Raw genomic sequence first — 25339 nt, forward strand, 5'->3', positions numbered from 1 at the left:
TTTTTCTTTTTTTTTTTTTTTTTTTTTGGATATTTTTACTTCTAAATAAGAAATTCCGAATAGCGAAGGGGTTTTTGATTTTCTTTTTTTACTTGCAAATGGGCCTGTTTCTGACTTTGTGCTTTTCTTAGGAACATGCCTGAAGTTACAGAAATAGGACAACAAGGGAGCTCATTTGCTTTCTCCCATCCAAACCAGAGATTTCAAATTCTGCAAATCATCTGCAAACTGAACTCTTGCAGAGCAATGCTTTGTGAACCACCAGCCCACCCTCTGCTGCCAGAGGACTTTGGAGATCACTTTCTGGCTCGTACAGGGGTTGCATCAACGCTCTGGTCTGTTTTCCACGTTGTGGTTTGATGTAAAAGGCTTGGCTTTTTGTATAGCCCACATCAGGATATTTTAACGACCAGATTTAGAATTTTCTTCCAATGGCTGTGTTCTCAAGGGCTTTTTCAGTTCTTGAAGGGCTCTAAATACCTTTGTATGGTGTGAAACAAATCTTAGCTAGAGAGTTTGTAGCCTGGAAATTGTAGAATTGGGAAAAATTTTAGCTGTTTATAAAAAAAAACCCCAGAAGCAGACTTTAATGGGTGTTTTTCGTTGATAGGATCAGATGTCCAAATGCCTCCTCAGGAAGGAGAGAGAGGCTGAGGCTGCTGAGCTCAGATGACAAGACCAAATTTCACTGTTGTACCAAGAAATCATCAGCACGCAGAAATGGGCCAAAGGGACACAGACGTCCCCAAGCCATCAGAATACAATTTTTTTGTGCTGGCTACTCTAAAGCAGCAAACTATAATTTCCTCAAGGATCCACCTGTAACCGAATGGATAAAAATTGCTCCTCAGTGGTTTTTCACAGCCTGACAGTGCATATCCCTGACTGCTGGAGGCTCCCGGGGGGAGCAGAGCACTTACATCACAAGATGCTGATGGACCACACCACCGAGTTACTGCTGGAGCTGCCACTTGAAAGAGTCATTTAGCAACGTGGAAAAGGTTCTCCTGTTTCTTGTGGGAACTGTTAAACCAGCCTGGCACCGAGATAAGGAGAAATAATAATAAACCAACCCTTTTCTGCAGCAGAACCCTCAGCGGGTGTTTCTATGAAGATATTCAAACCTGAGAGCAGTGTGACAGATCTGGCATTGATTTTGTTTTTTAACAAGAAAAGCAGCATCACTGCTGATATTTTTCCTCTCAAAGTGGTGATTCTTGGAAAGGGCTTGTAGGATTGAGTGCCTGTTCTACTGGGTTAACTCTTAGAATAACTGAAGAAGGTCAAAATTTACAGGAATCCCCCAACCCAGAAAGCTGCAGCTCCCCCATGGCAGGGTGGTTTGTTCTGGATTTCTCCCAGTGAAGGCTCCAACACTGCTGTTCTGCTTTGACACCCACAGCCAGGATGTTTACAGTGCTTCCAGGCCTGTCCTGGTGATTTGAGCAGAGGTACTGAGTTTGCATTAAAATCTGAGGTAGAGTAAGTCAACGAGTCTGAGGTCTTAAAGCATCTGGGAAATCCTAAAAAAAAAAAAAAAAAAAAAAAAAAAGTCTGAAGAGCTGTGTTAAGGTGCAGGAGCCAGATCTGCTGTTGGTAAAGCTGGAGGGGGCGGTTTTGAATTTCCAAACCAGTACTGAGCACATCCTCTCTGCTGACATGGAGAAACTTGGGCAACGCGGCAGGAGTGGGGCTGCCGGTAGAATCGCAGGGGCTGAGCACACCCATTTGGCTAGACACAACTCCAGTGACACCAGCGATGTCTGGGGCGTATTTCTGGCGTGTGCTTACAACTGACACTGGTTCCGTGGAGTTTTCTTGAGGTGTGCTCCCAGCTGTGAAAATAAGTGCCTCGAAACCAAACCTGCCCGAGCGGGTGCCCGCAGGCCCGCCTGCACGATGCGTCAGGGCAGGAGGGGTTGGGGTCGGCAGAGGTCTCGGCCCTACCGTCACCTCTGAGCTTGGGATGAAGACGAGTGTGAGAGAGAGCAGAATAACCCGTGCACTGTGTTCGTCTGCAAGTAGCTGAGACTGAATTACTCAAAGGCACTCGGAACACCAAATACAGATTTTCAGTAAAATACCTTGTGTTCAGAATGTCCTGCTTCACCGCAATAAATGCGTGCGATAATGAGTCCTTTTGTTTGGGCCTTTATTTAATTATTTGAGAGGCCAAGGAGAAGCGATGGCAGTGAAGCTGGGCAGGGCACGGGGCTCAGCTCTGCGGCTCCTGGAGTGGGGCCCAAGCTGGGCTGTGCCACACGTCGAAGGGCTGCCAGCAACGCAGCCTGCAAACTGCTCTGAAACCGAGAGGATTAAGCTTATTCTCTTGTGCTGTAACTGATTTACAAAACACCTTTGCCCCTTCCTATTCTGAGGAAGCTAGAATGAAATTCTGGCCTGATTTAGAATTTTTGCGAGGCTGTTGCATCCATCGTTAGCTGTAACAGCACTGCAAAGCTCCCAGGGGCATCCCTGTCCCCATCTGGGTACCTGCAGGTAAAGCTCCTGGGATCTGCTTCTGCACGGCGTAGCGGGAGCGACGCTGCAGTGGGGTGATCGAATTAAAACAATCTGCTTAAAAACACGCTGGAGAGAAGGCTGGCTCTGTAATCTTTATCTGAGCTGAGCAACACCTTCTTTTCAGAAATAAACCCTTTGAGGATGATGAGAAGGGACAGTGCTGGGACAGGAGGACACTCAGGGGGCCCCTGCTGCAGGCAGAGGGTTTTGAACGGGACCCTCGGCTCCGGTTTGTGTGCTCAGAGGTTTTGACTTGCACGTTTGCTGTTTAACAAACACCATATTTTGGCGCACGAACAGGTCTGAAATCCAGAGATTGTATTGCGGTGCGAAGGGGGATTCTCAGCTCGGAAGAGAAAAGAGGGGGAAAAGGCAAATACCGACAGCGTGGAGCTGCCGGCGCTGTGCCCGGCGCTGGGGCGATACGTTGAGGCTTTGCCAGCTCCCTGTCCCTGCCTCCAGGACACCTCTCTCTGCTGCTGACAATATTGATGACGTCTATTAATTGCAGTCTCACAGAGTCATTTTTGTAGCCTAATTTTTCCCGTGTATTGCCTGTTTTCTGCAGTGGTCAGGTTATCCAGTGCGTTGGCTCAGTAAAGGCTTAACAGCCTTTTAAATGGGGTTTGTTGGTTATTCAAGATCATTCTTAGTCAAAACCAGTATTAAATAAATCCTACCTGGAGAGGCTGGGAACAGCCAGGCAGGTCTGGTGGCTGTGCTCATTGAGCAGCTCCATCCGAGTGCTCTTATAAATTGCAGTTGGGCTCTTTTTGGTAGAAACTTGTTCAGAGTCTCCAATAGAAATATTCATATTTATTACATTTTGAGTACTGCTGCAAGTGCTTTTGGTGCACATTACTGCACAGAAATGACTGCAAAAAAAAAAAAAAAAAAAAAAAAGTTTTAAAGTTAAAAAAAGAGAACTTAATATTTTAACCACTTCCTGTTTTAGTTTCTGTTAAGCTTTTGGGTATTACCTACTGGCTCATCTTTTAAAATCACTCTTTGTTTTCTGTTGTTTGTTGTTTGTTTTTTTTTTTTCAGGAAATCCCAAAGGTGCTATGCTGACTCATGGGAACGTGGTTGCTGATTTTTCGGGCTTTTTGAAAGTGACGGAGGTGAATACCCTGGTCTAGAAAATGTTGCCATGTGCAGAGTGTGTGGGTTAAGCTGTGTCCCTGCACGGGCTGGAAATGCACTCTTGCAGATAAGAGGTGAAATTTCTCTCACTCGGAGAGCCAAACCCATGGAGATGGGGCATTAAATCCCCTTTCCAGCACTGGCTCCCCGGCTCTTTAGGGCACAAAGTGCTTCTGAGGAGCAAACGTTGCTCCCGTAAATCAATTAATTAACTCCTTTTGAAGATTAGGAGAGCAAACAAGCCCTGCTCAGTTGCAGATGGCGCTCGACCAAGAGTACAGGGTCCACTTGCGCCCTCTGTGTCCCATTGTGCTCACACAAGGGCCTCATTTATTTTAAAGCTCTCTGCATATAAGGTGTGTTTATATATAAGAACATAGATGGTTTTTACAAGAATGGTTATTTTCATTGATATTCAGGTATATCTCGGTTTCTGTTATACATATTTTTTAAAAAGCATGGTGCTGGCCAAGTACCTGTAGAATGTTTCATGCAGGGTGTGAATTTGTGTTTAGAAACCATATAGGAAGCAGAAATGCTTTAGCACAACATAATAAGGGTTTTATACGGCTTGTACCTAACAAATGTAAAGAATCTATATTTTTGTAGTAAACAGGCAAATCTATAAAGTAGCGACGCACACACAGGATGGACAGTGTTACCCTACGCCCCTCGCTGGTCTTCCCGTTGGTGCTGAAAATACTGCAGTCTTATTATCTTAATCCCTGAACTTTCTGAGTTTTCCAGACTACTGTTGCAAAGAAACTTGGACACGTGGTGTGAGAAATCCCACTGAACTCACGTGCTCAAGTATTTGCAGGGTTGTGACTCCAGTAATTTGCAGCACGGAATGCCAAACCCTCGGGCTTGGCGGAGCTTTCGCTGGGCTCAGGGGCAGCGGGATGCACAAGGGGAAGCTGACGTGTAGGTACGTCTTCAAAGGGCAGGAGTATTTGTTTTGGAGGAGAACTAATTTAGAAAGAGCTTGAGGGAACTTGGCATCTTCCAGGCTTGGCCCACGGAAATGGATTTAGTGTTTGCTGACGGCAAGGGGACTCTGATTAATCTTGAAGGTATCAGACTGAGACCTAAGCCTGGTGTAAGTAGTTGTAAATCCAATAGTTTCAGTCGCCAGAGCGCTGCTGGTGAGAGTGTAAATGCCTGTAGCCCATCCACACGATCAGGGCAAAGTCTAACCACAGTAATGACAGAGAAATACGTGAAAGTAGTATAAATAAACAAAACAAAAATACCTAAAGCTGAGAAGATTTCTGTTTACATACTCCTGTGCCAGTTTTGCTTAGTTCAGTGATTCTTGTAAATGGAATATTTTTTGAAGTGAACCTAGCGCTTTATTATAAGGTTGTTCTCAAATGCCAAGAAAACTGTTTTTTACGTTTAACTGGACAACTGTGCCAACTGTGAAATACTATTCAATATCATCATTTTGGTCTGATTTAAAAGCAAATCATTTATTGTCTGAGCTCTTAAAGCAGTACAAGAACAACAACAAAAAAAAATAATCAGCATAGCTAGTGATGCTAATGGTTTTACATTACTGTGCTTGCAGAAAAACGAGATCAATTTGAAATCATGTATAAATAGATCAGCAGGCCCTAACAGCACATAAAATAATATGAAACGGGATGCTGAAAACACCCACGTGGTCAATCCTGTTTGACTTCGCTAGGTAATGGTTGGGAGGGCATACCCAAATCTGACTTGCCCAGGTTTAACTGCAATAAAATATTCCCCGAGGAAGAAACTCCCGTGTCTCCATCCACCGCCGTGTCCCAGGTCACGGACTATCGATTCTGTCACAGCAGTGGAGATGCAAAGTGGGTATAAACTACGAATACTGTGAGCTAATAGATTTTATACCCATTTTCCACTAACCACTGGCCTTGGTGCAAGTTATTGGGTAATCATGCTTTCAGTTTTTCTAATCCATAATATTATGACAAGCCTTACCCTTGGAAATGCAGGTAGAAAGGCTACTTTTCTTTTGGGGCATGGATCAGGTAAGGCTCTCAGGGCCTTCGTTTATTCCAGCCTTCAAGACAGAGTTAAAACCTTGGCAAACTGAAGACTTTGGTCACTTGTATTTTTTGCACGATTTGTCCAGCCTTCTTTTTCCCCACTGCACCTGTCTGTGGGGCAGTGATAATGCCCTTAAAATCACATTTTAATCACTTAGAATGATGAGAAACACTAACAAAAATCATTAATTTTTGCAGCTGAAAAAAAAAATCATTAATTTTCCCAATATATTCTGACTCAAATCATTGATTAACCTAAGGGAAAAGAAAAAAAAATAATCTATAGCTTTGACTCTTACTGTGAATCTCTGATGGGCCCTGTGCAGTATGGACAGATGATGTCGAGCCCCGCTGATTTCCAGGAGGTTCCTGCAGGTCTGCACAAGCTGAGAGTGCAAACCGTGGTCTCAGCACCTCCATGTAGAAAGCAGAGGATAAAAATTGGGTTCTCTGTCCGGGTGAGCCCCCGTTTCCAGCGTGAGCTGTGTGGTTCGGGTATGCCTTCTGCCATGGAGAGACCTCTCCATTGCCCTCTGTGTACATCTCCGTGCTCTTTACTCCTCCTGCTAACTGAGCTTCATTGACGCTGTGGCTTAACGCTTCACTTCGTACGCTGCTCCCTTCCTCTCTTGACAATCTTTACCCTTTTGCTCCTCTGGTGCCATTTTTCTTTTTATTGTTTTATGACTTTCTTGTTGTCTTCCTGTCAGTGTTTCTTTCCTTTCTGTCTCCCATGCCCTTCACCTGCAGAAAGTGATCTTTCCGAGACAGGACGATGTGCTCATCTCCTTCCTGCCTCTGGCTCACATGTTTGAAAGAGTTATACAGGTAAGAAACCTGCCTGAACTGACGAGGCCTCGTGGGGCTCCTTGTGTTTTCTTCCAGAGTCAGTGGTCTCCTACTTGTGAGGATGTACACATTTCCTATTTGCCTTTAGCACACATGTTTGAGAGAATGGTACAGGTAAGGTCCTAGTGTCAGTGGAAATCGTCTCTTTTTCCACGAAAAAAAAAAAAAAAGAATAAAATACTAAATAACCAGCGATATCTTGTAGCACTAAAAAAGCTTGTACTCCAGAAGTGCCACGTGCATAACACCAGGGCCCGGCCTCTGGTCTCGGTGACATGGCCGTGAGTCCAGAGCGATGCCAGGAGAGTTCCCCAAGCTCTCTGGCCCTTCGGCAACGAGCAGAAACTGCTACCTGCACGATTCCAGGGGCAGCTTTTCGAAGCACTCTAGGATCAGGTGTCACGGGAGGAAAAAGAATTTCTTGCATAAATCAAGCGGGTCTGCAAAAAACCTTGCGGACACGGAAAAAAAGAGGAAACTGAGATCATGGTGTGACACACGTGATCCTCCTGGCAGGGCGGCGTATGCGGGGCATTAACTGGAAGCCCTGGAAATAATGGCAGGTAGAAAGTGCTAACTCGTGCCAGCCCGCAGAACTGACTTCACATCTCTTTCTGGGAAGGCAGGTGCTCCTCGGAGCTGCAGGCGGGGGGTTAGGGAAGTCAAGTGAGACGATCGCATCGGGCCTCCTGGCCTGAGAAGCTGCGACCTGAAAACTGAGCCAGTATGTGAAGGTTGGAGCTGGATTCAGTTGCAGCTCTGTACTTGCTCAGCGAGGACTGTTTTGGGGCTGAAAGCACACTCTGTGAGTCAGACGAGCATCTGAACGTAAGCCTCCTTCTTCCTAGTAACATCTGTGCCCAAAATAATACATTCTGCCCGGCTAAAAAACTTGCAAATTGGAAGGGAAAGTTCATGAAAGATTTGGAGAATTACAGCACAGCCTGTCTTCACTTGTAAGGCAAGTTGGCCAGTATGCCACCACTATTCAGGCAAAGTGCTTTGCCCCCAGGCGAGAATATAATTATTAAAAAGCCATCTGATGGTGGAAAAAAAGTCAGAGGCATTTGAAATAATCTCATTTCACAAGATGTTGCCGTACTGAAAGGGGCAGGCCTCCAAAGGATGTTCAGGTTTATCCTTCTTGCTAAAAAAAAAAAAGCTCATTAATATAAAGATTTTTTTTTCAAAAGGGCTAAAAAGTGATTTTCAAAAGCATTTGGAACAGCAAGCACTGTGGCGACTTCCCTAGATTTTGCCAACATTATTAATTCCTGGAACTTACAGTTAAAATTATACAGACACATTCTTTAAAGCTAAAAATTTCTAGTAGTTATTAATAATTCCCAATGAGCGCACTGATTACATTTTGATTATGTTTCCCCGGGTTTTTTTTGGTTAGTTTTTTTTGTTTGTTTGTTTTTAATTCATGAGCATGTGCAGTGTAAAACAGATTTGGCAGTGTGATGTTTGTTAAACCCACATCACATGTATAAAATTCCTGTGGTTTCAAGTTGATGGAGAGACAGTCTCTAACTGGTTGACAGAGCAGTGAGAGCACTCGGGTTAGTATTACAGATTTTTAGGAGCAGCACAGAGAAAGATTTAAGTGTCTCTTCAGGAATTTTAAACTGTTTTAGTTATTCAAGGGAGCTGATGTTCCCCTTGCAGAGGAAAGTGAGCGCGCTGGTCCGGGCTCAGGCAGGCTGGGCTCAGCTCCCGGCGCCGCGGGCGCTTTGCTGAGGACGCCTTCGGCTTGTGCTCTAGGAGCAGGGCAGTGCTGCTGGTCTGCAAACGCTGTGATCAAATACCAGTTTTACCAAGCTAGTGACTAATCCTCCGCGGGGTTACTGACTACCAGAGCCGCTGCCTCGGCTGCCGGCCGGCTCATCGCGGGCGCCTGCCCTGCCCCATCCGCCCCATCCAGCTCCATTCTGATCCGACCGAAGTGGCCTGTTTTCTCTCCAAGTACAAACCTTCAGGATCTGTAGTTTCTGTAGAAAAAGCACCTTTTATGAAGTGGGCTTGCTCTTTCCGGGATACAGGATCAGGCACTGTATTGCTAACGTAGTCTATGTTGTTGTATTTAAACAAGACTAAAGCATTAACATCTAAAAATCGGCTGCTGCTCAGTATGTTTTACAGCATTTCTTAATACGCATTTCTTTATTGACAGTAGGTCCTCGTGCTTTGAGCTGCTGTGGTAGGTCTGGGCTTCAGAGGAGAGGTTCAGATCCAAAATCTGACCGTAACTCGGACTTCTCCATCCCCGTATGTGGGGGATGAAGGGAAATCCCTTCTAAAAGCTTTGGTTCCTTGTTCTTCCAGAAACTTTGGCCAACTTGGTGAACGCTGAATTGCCCATTCTGATAAGTGCCCAGAGCTATCTCTAGATTTCTATTTAATGCAAAATTTATGGTTACGTCTACACACATTTCTAAAGCCCCGTTTTTGCCTACTTTAGTAGAATTTCAGGAAAGGCACTTCTGCGCTTGGGAGGGGTGCTCTGCCATGGGAATTCAAAGCAAAGGGGTTACATGTGTTCCTTTTTCTTCCCATCAGTCTGTAGTATACTGCCACGGCGGGCGAATCGGGTTCTTTCAAGGAGATATTCGTCTCTTGTCTGACGACATGAAAGCGTTGCGCCCAACCATCTTCCCCGTCGTGCCGCGGCTGCTAAACAGAATGTATGATAAGGTGAGTTTAATTTTGCTTCTTTTGTAATAGCAAAGTTTATGTCCCTTTAGGATTTGTGAGAAAGAATTCCCGTAGCCATGGAGATTTTCTTCCCTACTGCAAACACATTCTTACCCTGTGTAACTGTTCCAACCCCTACGTCTGTGTTACACCGATTTACACGGACTGCAGACATGGCCATTGCATGTTAATATGAAATCCCTCTGCATTAACCCCTTACCCCGCTCTCACAGAGGTCACTAGTGACCTTTCCAGAGACAAGGGCTCTTTTTCATCACGGAAACGCCAGTCAAACCCGGATGCACTGGGACTTTTTGTGCCCTTCAATTAGTTTTGGAGCTTGAATCTCTCTTTTTGCTGACGACGAGAGCTGAAAATCAGGAATTGCAAAAAGACCGCGAGGATTTAGGCAGTGTAAATGTGAGGTTGGCTTTTGGATCTAGAAATCTTCAAAACTAAGAGGTGGTCTTGAAAGGTATTTAAGACAGGCGTGTCTGGTCGTCATGTTAAATCTGTTTGACCAGCTGGGAATATTTATTCCTCAGAAGACTTATCCTCTAAAGAAGAGCTTAAGCACAAGCTACTGATACAATTTTTCCCCAAGGTCAGGACCGTTGGATCAGGGGTTCTGGTGCCTCATTAGAGGGTTGGGCACTGGGGGTTTCTTCTTTGTGCAGATGTAGTTTGTGCTGGTGTCCGATTAAGCTTAAGTTTACGCAGCCCCCATCACCTCATCGGCCAGCGCTGACACCTGCTCTAGTATTCAAGCTGCTCAGTCCTAGCTGCTCAGATTGCATGATTTCACTGAATCCTATCGCGGAAATCATACAGAAATAGCAGTCATGTAAATCTAGTCAAAGTCTACACCATCATCCCCTTTTTTTTTGTTGTTTTTTTTTCCCGAAGGAACAGCATGTACAGTAATGAATGGAGTGAAACAAACCCCTCTATTTTTTTATTTTTTTTTTTAAAAAAAAACCCTAACAAAGCCCTAGTGTAGTCTTATTTAACTGTACTGCTCATGTAACTCTGCCCTACCTGGCACTGCCTGAACTGTATGGCTGTAATTGTAAGAACAGCTTTTGATGTTTCCTCTCTCTCGGGTGCCGCGCTGCCTGTCGCCCCGCGCTCCCGCAGATCTTCAGCCAGGCAGACACGTCCCTCAAACGCTGGATTCTGGAATTTGCTGCAAGACGGAAAAAGGCTGAAGTTCGAAACGGGATTATTAGAAATGACAGTTTGTGGGATAAACTTTTCTTTAATAAAATACAGGTGAGCAATTTAAGAAGCGAGTCTAAAGTCAAAGAACTGTCCTTTCTTCTAGCAGCGACTGGTTTTCCTCAAAGTCACTGTGGTCTGCTTGCCTCAGGATGAGCTGTGGGCAGTCACTTACTCATTAGCCAACCGCGGACAGAAAAATTGAAGAAGGAAATGGAGCACAGGTTGTTGTTCCGCTGACATCTGCGTTCACTTTCACCACATTTATTTTCATTTATGTATTTATTTTTAAACACCATGCGTAAGACACCCAAATTTCAATTCTGTTAGGGATAGTTTCCCCAGAGGGGAAGGGAGAAACACAAGGCAAAGATGGCTTTTGCCACATCCCTCCTTCAGCAGCACTGAGAAATCACCTATTTGCAGAATATTGCCCGTTTTTTGCAGCTTGGGGATACCAGCTGTGCCCCTGCACTGGCACCGAGGAGGGATGTGATACAGCGCGAAGGCACTTGCCCTCTGCCGGGTGAAGTTGCCCAGAGCAGGGCTGTAGCCTCTGGCACAAGGGCTGCTGTCACCTCCTTTGTTATTTGGGTGCTCTGCCTTGGGGGGACTGGGTGCCTGTGCCCCACAGGTAAATGGTTTTTCCCCCCCGCTCATACCCAGCAATGGGCCGGGGATTTGCATCAAACCCACTCCCCTCTCCTGCCGGTGGGGATGGAATTCAGGAAGATGGAGAGGAAAAGAGGAGTCACTGATCAAAGAGATGTTGCTCCAAAGTTTTCTGCGTATTCTCTACAGATACGATTGGATTTAGGGGTCAGGTTTCAGTTGGGCATAGTCAAAACTGCTTTTTTCCCTCGGAAAACAAGAATAAGGGTGTAGAGAAAAATGCAAGAGGGAAAAGAAATGAGAGTGCCCTGGTGTGTGCCACACATCTCAATAAAAAAAAAAAAAAAAAAAAAAAAAAAAAAAAAAAAAAAAAAAAAGATTTAATTCGCTTTAAACCAGGTTTTTTGGACTCCGTACTACTCCAGGAGGCTCTGATTACTTCTTTCTTTTTTTTTTTTTTAATTGGATAACTTATCTGGAGACATGCCACTTTATTTTTAACTGAAGAAACTGACTGTGCTTTTCATCTGTGGATTAGTTGTCCTCAGTGTGCAAAGATAGCAGAGTTCACCCGGCGCTGACGGGAGCGCAGACGCGAGGCAAGCCAGGCTGCATATTGATTCAGGACCTGGCGAGACTGGCAGGCTCGAGCAGGACTTGTTTTCTTTCTGTGATGGGTTTTCTTTTTGCTTTTCGAATAAGAAAGAGGAAATGAAGCGGGGGAGAAAGAAGTAAAAGTGATGCAGGGATTGATGTAATACCCTCCCGAATTATTTGAAGGTCATCTGCCTTAAAAAAGGGAGAGCATTATTTTAGATGGCTTGGGAGCCAATTCCTTAGAAACAACGAGGTGCAAATAAGCAAAGAAAACCGGAGGGGGTGCAAATAAGCAAAAACTGTCCCCCTCGCAGGTAGAAATTATTTGTATATGCTTATTATAATTTCTATGTCTGAATATTTTATATAAATTCCTATAATATATATGTAATATTAAAAAATTTCTCTAATTTTATATGCTTATTATAATTTCTATGTCTATATATTTTTATATAAATTCCTATAATATATACATAATATATAAAAATGCCTATAATTCTATATGCTCATTATATTTTCTATTTCTATAAATTTTATATACATTTCTATACTATCTATGTAATAGATATTTTTCCATAATTTTTATAGGCTTATAATTTCTATTTCTATTTATTTTCTATAATTTTCTATAGCATAGATGCAATATATATATAGTTTCTATAATTTTTATATGCTTATTATAATTTCTACCTCCGAGGGGGACAGTTTGTGCTAATTGTCTTTATAGTTATAGTTTTATCTATATATATTTATATATTTTATAGCTACAGATGTTTTTTTAACTGGCTTTTTACCCATAAGGAAAGATTTAGAGCCCGTTCCATCTTCCCATAGCACGGCTGCATCTATTCTAGGGAGCCTTTTGTGCAATGCTCACGGGCGCTGCTGGTTTTGCCATCTGCAGTAATTTGTGATGCTTTCTTCTCTTCTCTCCTGGCACCAAACAGGCCAGTCTCGGTGGGTGCGTTCGCATGATAGTAACGGGCGCTGCCCCTGCCTCCCCGACTGTCCTGGGCTTCCTCCGAGCGGCCCTCGGATGCCAGGTGGGCTCACGCGGCTGCTTGGAGGCGTTGATTTGCCGTTAGTGGGGAGACGCGCTGTGCTTAGGGAAGGAGACGGGTTAGAACCTCGGAACCGCTCTGCTCCCGCAGGCGTGGGGCTGGAGTGGGAATGACCAGGGTCCCTGGGAAGCGAGCAGCAGGCAAGAGCTGCTCCCGCTGCCAAAAAAAGCAGCATAGGCTCATCCCACCCACCTCTCAGCACTTAATTGGGTCTGTGCAATTAACGGGCTTGTGCACACGCTCGGAACTTTGTTACGTGAGGTCTATTCTATATATAAATGGAGAAGGATGATCTTCAGAGGCAGTTTAACCCACCTAAGACCTCCACTGCGTTATTTCTCTTTGACCAGGAAGTTGAGGGCGTTGTTCAAGAGCCCAAAATTAGGCAGAAAAGGAATTGAGAGGTGTATTTTCAAAATATTCCCCCCCCCAACTACCTTTTCCCCCCCACTAATAAATTGCTCTCGTGGAGTAACGTATTTCCTGGCTCAAAAGCTAATTGCTGAACTTGTCTCCTCACGATTGTCAGCTCTACGGAGCCCGGTAATTCGTAGTGGTGTAAATGAAATTTTATATACAAAGAGCCAGGGGGAGTGTCCCTGTGTGCACTGCAGCTGGCAGGGTTAGCTCACAGGGCTGGGCAACAGAAGGCAGTGCTGAGAATTTTATCTGTAATAGTGAAATCATCGATGCTGTTTTAAAGATCCCCATTTCTTTGTCAGGTTTATGAAGGTTATGGCCAAACAGAATGCACAGCTGGATGCACCTTTACGACCCCGGGTGACTGGACATCAGGTAACAATTTTCTTCCACCGTTTTCAGACAGAAAAGAAACACGTGTTTCTTTGGAAAATCCTGGACTGTAACATCACAGGGCGTTACGCAACGTTCTCCGCCGTATGAATAATTTTCTGCCAAATGTAATGTTCTTGAAAGTATCATCAGTCCAGAGTAAATCTCCAGGGATCAGATGTTGGGCACGCTTCCTTGAGGAGATTTGGAACTGTCCCTTGAGGTGTTATTTGTGACACTCTCACCTCTGCACTCCGGGCGCTGTGAGTCCTCTCTGGAGCACTGGAGGTGATGTTAAAACAATGTTTGTTAGAACAAAACGCTGGAAGAAAGGAAAGATTAATACAGTCGTGTGCTTAGTGAGCAAACCCAGGTGCCGAATACAGATCCACCACTACTCAAAACTTTATATAGTTCAGGCTTCCAAAGCTTTTGTATGTTGAGAAAATCAGGTGAAAATTAGCACTAAGAAAGATTCAGTTAATACATACAAGTACTGTGGGTTAATTTATTCTTAATATAATTAATCACTATTTATGAAAATGTTTTGAAATGGGTATCATACTCATTCAAATGAATACTGGTAGGACACTTGGACACTGGATATGAATGGGTCTGGCTACTTAAGCATTTCCTTCTTTCCAGCCCAGATTTTCCTTGGCTGGAGAAGAACACATGCTTTTTTTTTTTTTCCCCAGCACAAGTGCCCATCTGGTTTTTTTCAAACGCAAAGCAGCCCCTTGCAGGTGCTGGTGTGTCCTGGGGCTCACTGCCTGCCGGTCCCGTGCCCTGCCCACACACCAGCACCGCATCCTCATCCTCGGTGCGCTTCCACCTGGCAAATTGAGACCTTGGCCCGCCGGAGCTACGGCACACCCGGTGCTGGGACACTGGGCTGGGATTCCTCTTCCCAGCCCATCTTTCTTGGCGGCCGGTTCTGGGCGAAATAGGAAGTTTTTCACACTGCAGCGGTCAGCTACAGCAGACGTTGCCCTCACTTCACCTTTGGAGAAGGTTGACTTCTCTTTGGAGGAGGTTGCAATGTCGCTGCAGTTGGTATTGCCAGGTGATTAAAACGATGCGAGTCCAAAGCTTTGCGTGCTTTTATAATGAGTTAAGCTTAAAAAAGGGGTAGTCTCTTACAGGTAAGGGAGCCATGGTCGGTATTTTGGCATGTTTGAAAACGGGGTTTATATACAGCCAAATAGGAGCTTTGGGTATTCAGCCTTCATAGTGCAAAACCTTAAATGAGGATTATTTCTGCACACAGCAAATGTATTTATTAATAATTATAATCACATTATTTCTGCACACAGACACAGCTCCTGTGAGAACGCGCAGTGTACCTACAAATATGCAAGCAACTAGTAATAAAATGCTAATTATTGTTTATAGGAGAGATGACAAATGACTTGATAACTTTGATTTCCAGGTCATGTAGGAGCCCCTTTGCCCTGTAACTTAATCAAATTGAAGGATGTGGAAGAGCTGAATTATTTTGCTTCCAAAGGAGAAGGAGAGGTAGCAAATCACATTTTTATATCAAATTCTCGCTAGTTAACACTGTATTAAGTAGTTCCGTAGTTATTAGAAGCATTTTAGCTTTGTAAGGTGCATGGTTGCAGACGTATTTCATATTACAATCAGGAAAGGAAAAGTCAATTCAGCAAGAGAGCAGCAAAGCATTAATTAAAACGGGGCTGTGGCAGTACTTCCAGCCAATGCCCTGCCTGATTACTTGAGCAGCTGAGACTGAACTAATTAGTTCAGCTAAGAAGAGCTGAATTGCTGTGATATTTCTATATTGCACATAAATTAAACTTATTGAAGTAACTTTGGTTTTTTAAACTTCAAGCTGAATGCAAATACACTCCAAGCAAATAATTATTGCAATCCCTACTTCATATTTCCATCAGTTTTGGTTTTTTTTTTTAAATCCATAGGTAATTTTATAACACGTTCTATTTCAGTTTCACGGCGCACGGTCATTAAATCAGCCTTTAAAATATTTCACTTTTTTTAGTGAAGACTAGTTAATTACTATTTAGCTTGTCAGTATTTACGGCAGAATAATAAAATAATTTATCAGCAACGCTGACTGTTTTGCAGATATGTGTGAAAGGACCGAATGTTTTCAAAGGTTATCTGAAAGATGAAGAGAAGACAACTGAGGCGCTGGACCAGGAGGGCTGGCTTCACACTGGAGACATCGGGAAATGGTTACCTGTGCGTCCTGATCAGATGCTTAGTTCTTACGTCAATTGTATTACCTCGTGGAAATTTTCAAGTGCTGAACTTAAGTTTCCAAGCAGATCTGTCTTTACAAAGGATTAAGTTTACGTTTTGCAGAATAAGCTTGATATGTCCGTTGAGGCATTTTCTGGCAATTTAAAGAGCTCTGTTAAAAGCAGACTGCGTACTGAATCTCTATGGTTAAATAACTTCTCTGGGAACTCTCATTTCTTTCTCCTAACAGAATGGAACTCTTAAAATTATCGACCGGAAAAAGCATATATTTAAACTTGCTCAGGGAGAATATATTGCACCAGAGAAGATAGAGAATATCTATATCCGCAGTGACCCTGTTGCCCAGATCTATGTCCATGGAGACAGCCTGCAGGTAAAAACGAAATTTTCAGAAAATCTCACTTTGTTCTTTGTAAACAGAAGACAGAGAGCTGGGCACGAACCGGGGGGCGATGTGTGAGTGGGTCCTGGCACAGTTTTGCCCTGACGGCTCCCTCCTGCTCTGGAGCTGGCTGCCAGCCACGCGGGAGCGGAGCTGCTGGTGTGACCGAGGCAGCTTGGAGGATGTCGTGGCCAAAGCTCAAGGCTTTACGTTAGCTTCGGCCTCACCCTTTGGGTCCCCAACGCTCTCCTTGGCCAGGCTGCCTGCGGTTAAGCCACATGAAGGCAAAGCCACCGTGGCTCCGTGAGCACTGCCTGCCCATTTTGACCAATCTTGTCCCGTTTTTGCCTTGCCCCTCTCCCCAGCTGCAGCCCCGTTCACTGTTTGCAGTTGCACCTGCAGTGAAGATGGTTAATTTGCATCTTTATAGAACATGCACAGCTTCAGGAACCATTGCAACTCATGCCTCTGCATTCACTGGCCACAAACACGAGGCTTCCCCTGGCATCGGGGTTGGCCTGCGACTCAAAGGCCCACGAACGGCGTGTGTGTAAAAGATACAGGCTGCGTTCTGCTCTGGCTTATGCAAAACAGAAGTAATTAATTAATGTCCGAGCAGAACACAAACCCGACGGAAGGTGTTAAAATTATCAGCAAGTGCAGGAACGGTTAGAGAGAACCATTTTAGCTGAGGAAAAAGCACAGACACCAAAATATACTTCACTGTGACATGTTAGAAAATGATTGACGTGATTAAACAAGAACAAACACGTAGCAAATTCAACCAGTCTATGTATTTACTTCAGTGTAGGGCCTTAAATGTTGCTCAGCTTTTGCCTGCAGTTCTCCTTCTCCTTCACCTACAGGCCTTTCTGGTGGGAATTGTGGTGCCCGATTCCGAAGTTATGCCAGGCTGGGCAAAGAAAAGAGGGTTTGATGGAACATATGCAGAACTCTGTAAAAATAAGGTTTGTCCTCCTACCTCTCTGCAGTACAGACATTTTTTCACTGTAGCATAACCTAGTTAGAGTAAGTGTCTATTATGAATGATCTCAGTGACGAGAATTATTTCCGCACTGGAAATTAAGCAGGGTTGACCTGGATACAGTGATGACTGATGGGAAAAGACCTCTGCCTTGCAGAGAACACCAGTACGGCCCTAGGAGAGGTTGTGTTTGTTTAGATGTCTTCATTAAGGATCCCAGCCTTATTTACACATCTGTAGTACCGAGTAACCGACTTGGATCACATCCGTGAACACTGACGGCGCTGAATCACCCCACTGGTGTCTGTGGGAAATGATTCTGCATCTAAGTCTGGTAAACGGTCGGCAGATTGCAAATTTAAGCAGCCACGCCGCAGATGTTTGAAAATATAACCTTACATTTCACACTGAGGAGAGAGTTAACGTCACCGCACGTATGTTTAACGTTTGTACATTGCTTTAACAGGATATTTGCTAATTATCTATTAACTAGCAATAAGGCTCTTGAACTTTACTCAGAAACATGTTTTCTTGATGAACAATTAATTGCATCTAAGGTTGACTCTGACGTTTCATGAGGAATTTGTGTGTTTTAACGCAGGAACTGCAGCAAGCGATAATGGAAGACATGGTACGGTTAGGTAAGGAGAGTGGACTTCACTCCTTTGAGCAGGTAAAATAAAACAATTAAGACATTATTCAGTGTGGTCAGACAGGCAGTTTGTCCATTTTTACTGGACGGGGGGATTTGTCAGCATTTGTTCCGTTGCTACGTATCCTCGTTGCGGCTGCACACAATGTTTTGAGAAGGAGCTTTTTCTTGTTGGAAAGTTGTATTTGTTCCTTTGAAAAAAATACATATGCTGTGATTCTGCCTTCCACTCGTGCTTGAAGTTTGAATCAAATTTAGTGAAAGTTTTGGGTGCAGAGGTAAAAATCTCATCCAGGGATGTGGATTAGAGAGGTCGAGATAAAAGTGTCTGTAGGACTTTGACTCTTCTGCCACTGAAAGCACCGTTAGGAAACTGGGTCAGTAATTGCCATTCTTATAACCGACCTAGGAAATGCTGCTGGTTTGTTTATTTTCAGCCTGTGCACTAATTCCTTTGTGGTGCTTCTGTAAATACTTCTGCAACAGAGCTGCAAACACTTCGGAAGGACAGATCCGAAATCAACCATGGATTACACAGCGTTAAAAGCACAGTAATAAAGAAAATCTGCCACGTTGTAAAATGCCAAATGCTTATTTCTGTTACAATAACGAACATCTTAATCATAGAATCATACAATTCTATTATCATTACATATAATTAGCAAGGGCCTTTTTGCTTTTGTTTAGGCTGTTTCTGGGTGGCAGTTCTAATGAGTCATTCACCATATCTGAGCGCAGCAGAAGCACCATTAAACACAAACTTGTTATTCTTCATTTCGCAGTTACATATGCAAATGAAACGATAGTAAATAGAAATTAATTTAAAAATGAAATGCAATATACACATAATAAGTCTGGTTTGCTCCTGGTTTGCTGTAGTCTTCACAGTATGAAATATCCTCGGGTAATCTATTCTACCTGCAGTTCGTAATTAATAACTTATAGTGGGGAAAGCCTTGCCATCTTTCTCCAAATTAAGGGCAAATTTTTCACATTTCAAAATCCCATCTCTTTTGCGATATGTAATCTTAAAAGCACACCTCGAGCCAGATATTGCGGCTAATGTTCCTGTGGGATGGGATCCCCTGGGTATGGAAGAGCCACTCCTTCTCAGCCCCGTCCTCGTCTGCAGCGCCGGAGGCCTGAGCTTGGCAACGACGGCGCTGGCTTCTGTAAGCCACAGCTCCCAGGGCGCAGGCTCTGGAAGGCAGTGCAGCCAGCGCGGGGAGATTAACAGCACAAACACTGAGTTTTGTGAAGGACGTCACTGGGGGAGGAACTGGACCACAAGGCTTGCAGGGGAAAAATGAATCACATAGCTAATGGGAATTTAAAAATGGATTCCCAAGTCTATATTCCTGCAACTCCCAGTCTAACAAAATGCAAAACCACTCTGGGGAATCATGAAAGCAGCAGATGGCTGGGGAATTTTGTCTTAAATCGGTGGACTATGACCAGTCACGCAGCAGTTTTCTGCTTTCTCCCACACCAGCACTCCCACAAACGGAGGGGAAGGCAAAGCTCGCTCCCATCTGTGCTGCCAGGCTCCCCGCTGCGCTCGCCGCCACCGCCGCTAACAAGGGCAGCCTTGTAAAATCCTGTTTGCCTAGGCTGAATGATGTTGTACCATTTTAATTAGCTAGTAAAACACCATCCATTCTTCTTTAAAGATGATCACCGTGTACACTCTTTGTGCCTGCAAGGCTTCATGATAATTTTGCAAGACGGAATTCGTGCTGCTGACTTTCTTTTTCAGTTTGGCCAAGAGGATGTTTCGTAGCGGGACTCCCTGCCCTCCCTCCCTTCCCCTCCCTTCCCCGGTCTTTCAACCGTGCGAAACTCCGCGGTTACAATATCACATATGGTGACCCTGTCCCTCGCGCGCTGCCTCGCTGTGTTTTGGCTTTGGTTTCACACGAAAAGAGGTAGATGTGCTCAGTCTCTCGGAGAGCTCCCTTTGCGCTGGCTGGCTGGCGGGTCAGCGCGGACATGGGAGGACAAGCAGGAGGGCAGGGAGGGGTTGAGGGTTCTCGAGGGATTTCGTGTCACCTCAGAAAACTTGGACGGGAGAGGAAAATCCTGGGGACCTGGTGGAAGAGTCCCCTGGGCTCCAGGCACGGCAGCAAGGCTGGCAGAATTACGCTGATGGAGTGTGATGACTGTAATTTTTGCTATAAATATATCCCTTTTTTATTTTAGGTCAAAGCCATTTACATTCACTCCGATATGTTCTCAGTACAAAACGGTTTGTTGACACCAACGTTAAAGGCTAAGAGACCAGAACTAAGAGATTACTTCAAAAAACAAATAGAAGAGCTATATTCAAGCATCTCCATCTGAAATCTTGGGAAGAATCTTCTGAATAATGGACTTCGTAGCAATATTAGAATAATACTTAAAAGTACAGAGCCAGAATGAGACAGCTGAAATGGATAAGCATCAGAATCTTACATTTGAGCCTTTCATTGTTCTAGGATTTCATCACTAACCATAATTTTCCTTATTTTTTTGCATCAGGTGTGATACAATTTATTTTTTACTTTATGTACACAGTAGAGTACTACTAAGAATTATGCTAAATTGCCACAAAATACATAGAAACTTCAATCTGTGACCTATTGAATTATGGAAACGTACCTTATTAATAACTACAAACATTTGGAATTAAAATAGGGAAAAATTCAGGAATGTCTGTTGATATTTGTTTGTGTATAACCTAATACATTAGAAACGAAAGTTGTGGATAATTCAATAATGTGGTCTACCTCAAACAGTCAGTGATTGATGGTGAAAGTTTATTTTCCCCGATCTGGAACTTCAAGCTGGATATTGATTTATATATTAAGTGATAGATTTTATATTTTCCAGGACACAAATTACATTGATTTGATTTAATCATTAATGGCCTAACTATCAACCAGAATAGAAACAGGAATGAATCTCCTGCTATTTGTACTTAATAGACCTATCGTTGTGTTACATCTAAGGGATTAATACTACCTTGAAATGACAAGAACAGGTTAGGAGGTGATAGGACAGAGTTCCCTCTCTTTCCTTTTCATCCGAACTCAATCTATACGTGGCATGCTGGTTTTGCGTTAGGGCCTCCTTCGGCACGGCACGGCACACTCGTGGACATCCGAACTACTCAAACTGAGAAGGTTGCTCCCGGTCCCTAATTTATGACTTTACATGCTGCTAATACTGCGGTTGGACTAACTCCCGCTCAGAAGCAGGGCTGAAGAAACGGAGCGCAAGGTCGAAGCTGCGATTCTGAACGGGGCTTTGCAAAACAAATTGGTTTGGGAGAAAGGCCGGCCTGAGATGCAGCAGCGGAGGGCAACCTTGGGCTGGCTCTGGAAGAGGAACAAGAGTTGCTTCACAAGGCCCGTGGGGCTGGGCGGAAGGCTCTGTCAGCCAGCGCTGTTGTAAGGTGTCGTGGCATTGCAGAAAGGCTCTCTAAGGAATCATCTCTACATTCAAACGTCTGGAAGCTCAGTTCCCGCTGTCATCACTCCCAGTGGCCTCTCTGGAATAAACTGCAAGTTGTCCGGACGAAACCTGGGGTTTCACAACCAGCTGCGGCTGTTAGAAAGGGGATAAGTCCCATGTGGAACAGGAACGGACTCTGGAGCTCTATCCCGATATAAAGCACGGTACAAAATGAGAAAACTGTAACGTTAAATTGCTTGAATATTTGGACAGTCGGTGGCTTCCTTCTGCTAAACAGGGTCCTAAAATATCTACGTGTATTTTAATAGCTGCTGTTCGTCGCACCGGTGCATACTAGCATGGAGCTGTGCCTGCTAGATCTTCTTTACTAGGACAGTGAAAGCACACTTTATTTTCTCTCTTAAACTAAACTTTGAAGCTAAAAGTTTAAAACTTAATCTAAACGATCTCCTATTTTCCCTGTGAAATTCCACTGCATGCTTCAAAATGAAATAAATTGAATGAGTTAGTGCTACAGCCAGACTGATTTACTGCAGTAATTTCAGAACAAAATGATACAAAGGAAACGGTATCAGCTGAAATAATCACAGAACGGGCCGATTTGATTTATCAAATGTGCAAGTATTTGTCTGAATCGCTTTTTGTGCCTGATTATTCCTCATTTGATTCCAGTGCAATGACTCACATCAGTCCGAAGCAAGTAAGAAATGCCGCTACTGTGACCTGATGGCATTGTACATTCATTTTTCACCAGTGTACACAGCAACGGCTGGGGAATTTGCGTCTGCCACGTCCACAGGGGATAGGAATTACTGTGTAAAATCTGGCTCTTTAGGTCAAGTCAGAAAGGATTTTCATCTCTGTGGAGTCTAGTTCATCTCCTTTTTGTATCAGCCAAAAGACAGTCACTGCATACGCATGCTTCAAAGCGATGAAGAATTAGTACAATTTCCTGTTTTAATGCAACATGCTTTTAAAATTTAAAAAGTCCTAGTCATCTAAATAAGTACAGAGAAGCTATTTTCCACTGATCTTTTTCTGCCACATGAATTTAATTTACTTTTCTCCTAAAATGATTTCAGTCTACCAGACTTTTCTAGATAATTAAACTCTGACTTTGTATAAGAAAAGAATATCCCAATAGGAGTTTATTTACGGATTTGATGGCCGTTACGTTTAAGTATATCATGCTGAATAATGTCTCTGTCTTCTTTGGGTATTTGATGCAAAATGTCAGATGCACTAGAGCCAAAGATATGAACACCAAATGAATAAGAAAGAAAAAAATACAGACTTGGCCACACTAGGGTGATGCAAAATTCGGGAGAAATTGTGTTGTCACACCAAAAGTACAAATACTTTCAGAACTTGTGAAAAGCTGTATAAATAAACTAAAAGCTGTCTTTAGTACTTTCTTGTGTAATCAGATTTTCCTCTGCAGGTCACTCTCTCTTGCCATAACCATAACAACGTTGTAGGAGATTAAAACTTGAAAAGAACACGTGTAACGCGTGAGCTGGGCACAAACATGCTTGTCTTCAAGTTCCAGGAATATTTATTTCGTGTTGCGCTTTCTTAAACTGAAATACTTCTTGTGACCACCAAGGAAAAATCCCCAGGGCTGTCCAATAACCAGCTGTGGGTTTTCTGTCCTCTAAAGATAACTAATTACAAAATTAATTGCTAATATTCATCTTAGTGAAAGAGTTGAGACTCAAGTGCTGTTGTATAAATGGCAGGTAACAGCAAATTACCTTTTTCTGTGGAGAGCCCTACCCCTGATGGCTTCAGGATGACTGGTTTTCACTAATCCCTGTCATCTGGGGTTCATTCCGTGATCAATGAATGAAAAAATAGAGCGAGCCCACTGCAGTGAGCCCAGCTCCGGCCTGCCACGGTGGGTGGGATCATCGCCCGGCCTCCGGTGCTCATATATAAAAACCAGAATATGTTTTTCCAGGAAGAGAATATCGCTTAGTTATATATTTTGTATGTTCTTGGCTCAATATATTGCACAGAGGAAATACTGCTCTGCCACAGAAATGGTCGAAGACACAGGCGAGTGTGAGCAGAAGCCACGCCCGACCATCTGAACCCCGTGTTGGCAGGAAATACTCAGCATCATTCTGTCCCGAAAGGCACATTTTCAGGTTACAGTGCTTGATGCAAATCAGGTGAGAGAGAGACGGCAAGTTGTTTTTTGATTAAGTGCTATTTTGCAATGTTCTCACTGTTAGTAAGTATATCTCAGCATCAGTAAAGTCCAGTGAACTTTTTGCCATGAATATGAAATTCTTGCATATAACAAAATAATCGGACTTAATCTTCTGCAATGAAAAAAATTAACTATAGTTTGTTTTGGGTTTTTTTTTTGTTTGTTTGTTTGTTTGTTTAATTTTCCATGTGTTAAAAGCACAAACTGGTGATCTATTTGTAAATAAACCGCTACAAGATGAATGTAAACTGGGAAAGAATATACTATTTTTGCATGGTAACAGATTACTTAAAGACCTCTTGATGCCTTACAGAAAATTTGGAAAAGCATTTTATTTAGAGGCAATTCTGTGTACTTTTCGTATCTTAAACTCATTTTGGTTTTGTCTGTGGAAAAAAAAATATCTTTGTTTCTTCTGGGTATTAACATTTTTCAGTACTTCGCACATTCAGTGGTTTCTACGCCGCTTTTACGCCTGTGAAATGATGAAGCTGAGGCTGTGCTTTTTGGAGGAGAAATCTGGATGCTTGTAGTCTGGAAGGGAAAAAAGTTTTAGATCCCTGGAATTGTTCCAAAATAAAATGTTTTCTGAGGCATCTAGAGCCCCTTTAAGCCCTTCACTTCATTTCAGCTTTTTGTTATGTATTTTAGCAAAGTACAAGCAGCGGACAAATGAGGCGTTTTCGTAAGTGTTGCCTATTCTATTTTCAACTGAAAGTGAAGGAGTTAAAGTATAACATATACATTTCTGTAAAAAGAAAAAAACCTGTAATTAAAGATTTTTTCAGTTTTGGTATATTAGCATGTATATCAAAAAGTCATCTATGGAAACTTTTGTAAAGAATTTAAATCGTCACATTTCTCAAAACTGCTCCTAAGATTTTCTCGTGGACTGACGTACAATAAAAGCTCTTTTATAAAATCTGTTGTTGCTCCAGCACTCTGTCCTCACAATCAGTATGAAGTCGCTCAGAATGCGTGCCTATACTAAATATGTTGTAAAAAAAAAAAAAGGAAAAAAAAAAAAAAGACTTAAAATAACAACCAAAGGAATATTGGAACCTGAGACTGATTTTAGCAATCTTCTATGAAAAAAAAAAAATGTTGCAGAGTTCTCTGAGGACACAGCAGTCTTTCTGTAATGGTTTCATTTTTTTTTATTTTAAATCAATAATAATATAACCGAATGTATATGCTTGTTTAATATGAATTGACAATTGGGAATGCATAGTATTTTTTCAGACTATGTGTCTAAAACAATAAAGTTTAAAAGCATTCAGTCTCTGTTCCAGTTTTTGGGTGCACTTCCATCTCTCCCTTCACTTGGAAATCCCGTAATGCCGAAGAATTGTCTCCAACTTTTCGTGTTAAGGAAGCAAGGAGATTGCTCCGCTCCATCGGTCCGAGACACGAGGTCTGACCAACAGAATAGAAGTTACACGATTTTGATAGCGAGATGTAAGATAAACCCAAATCTACGAGCGTATTTATTAGCTAAACCCGCGGCAGGCAGCAGCAGCACCCAGCGCGCTCCCTGCAAAGCCAGCAGCGGGGTAAGAGGAGCGGGCCTGGGCAGGATTATTCCCTGACCATTTCCATTTAATTCGGCATCAGAAACCGGTGCCCGGTTCAGGGGGCACAGCCGCCCCTCAACATCTTCCAGGTTTCTTCGCCCCCAGCCCGCCCGAGGTCCCCGGGGTCAGCCTGGGGCTCCCCCCCCCCAGTTTCTCTCGACCAAGTTCCTCCTCAGGAATTTACGCTCCTTCAACCCAAAACCCCTCGGCCCAGACTCCTGCTGGGGACGCGCCCGACGGAAAAGCAACTCTTGCCGCGCCGCGGGGACGGTTCTTTTCCCTTTTCCCCCCGTGGGGAGG

General features: G+C 43.5%; 1 protein-coding gene across 1 annotated transcript in view; it reads left to right on the forward strand.

Annotated features, from left to right (window-relative positions):
• Nucleotides 1-24499, forward strand: part of ACSL6 (acyl-CoA synthetase long chain family member 6) — a 53908-nt gene extending 29409 nt beyond the window's left edge. Inside the window, exons 10-21 of the mRNA XM_026857919.1 lie at nucleotides 3571-3644; nucleotides 6456-6533; nucleotides 9117-9251; nucleotides 10389-10523; nucleotides 12626-12721; nucleotides 13462-13534; nucleotides 14964-15052; nucleotides 15641-15757; nucleotides 16008-16151; nucleotides 17027-17128; nucleotides 17747-17818; nucleotides 19997-24499. Of these exons, the coding sequence (XP_026713720.1) occupies nucleotides 3571-3644; nucleotides 6456-6533; nucleotides 9117-9251; nucleotides 10389-10523; nucleotides 12626-12721; nucleotides 13462-13534; nucleotides 14964-15052; nucleotides 15641-15757; nucleotides 16008-16151; nucleotides 17027-17128; nucleotides 17747-17818; nucleotides 19997-20137 (1256 nt within the window). The 3' untranslated portion in view covers nucleotides 20138-24499. The remainder of the gene's footprint in view (nucleotides 1-3570; nucleotides 3645-6455; nucleotides 6534-9116; nucleotides 9252-10388; nucleotides 10524-12625; nucleotides 12722-13461; nucleotides 13535-14963; nucleotides 15053-15640; nucleotides 15758-16007; nucleotides 16152-17026; nucleotides 17129-17746; nucleotides 17819-19996) is intronic.
• Nucleotides 24500-25339: the final 840 nt, after the last annotated feature.

The sequence above is a fragment of the Athene cunicularia genome (genome assembly GCF_003259725.1).
Source record: "Athene cunicularia isolate RWA chromosome 13 unlocalized genomic scaffold, athCun1 chr13_part1, whole genome shotgun sequence".
Classification (NCBI taxonomy): domain Eukaryota; kingdom Metazoa; phylum Chordata; class Aves; order Strigiformes; family Strigidae; genus Athene; species Athene cunicularia.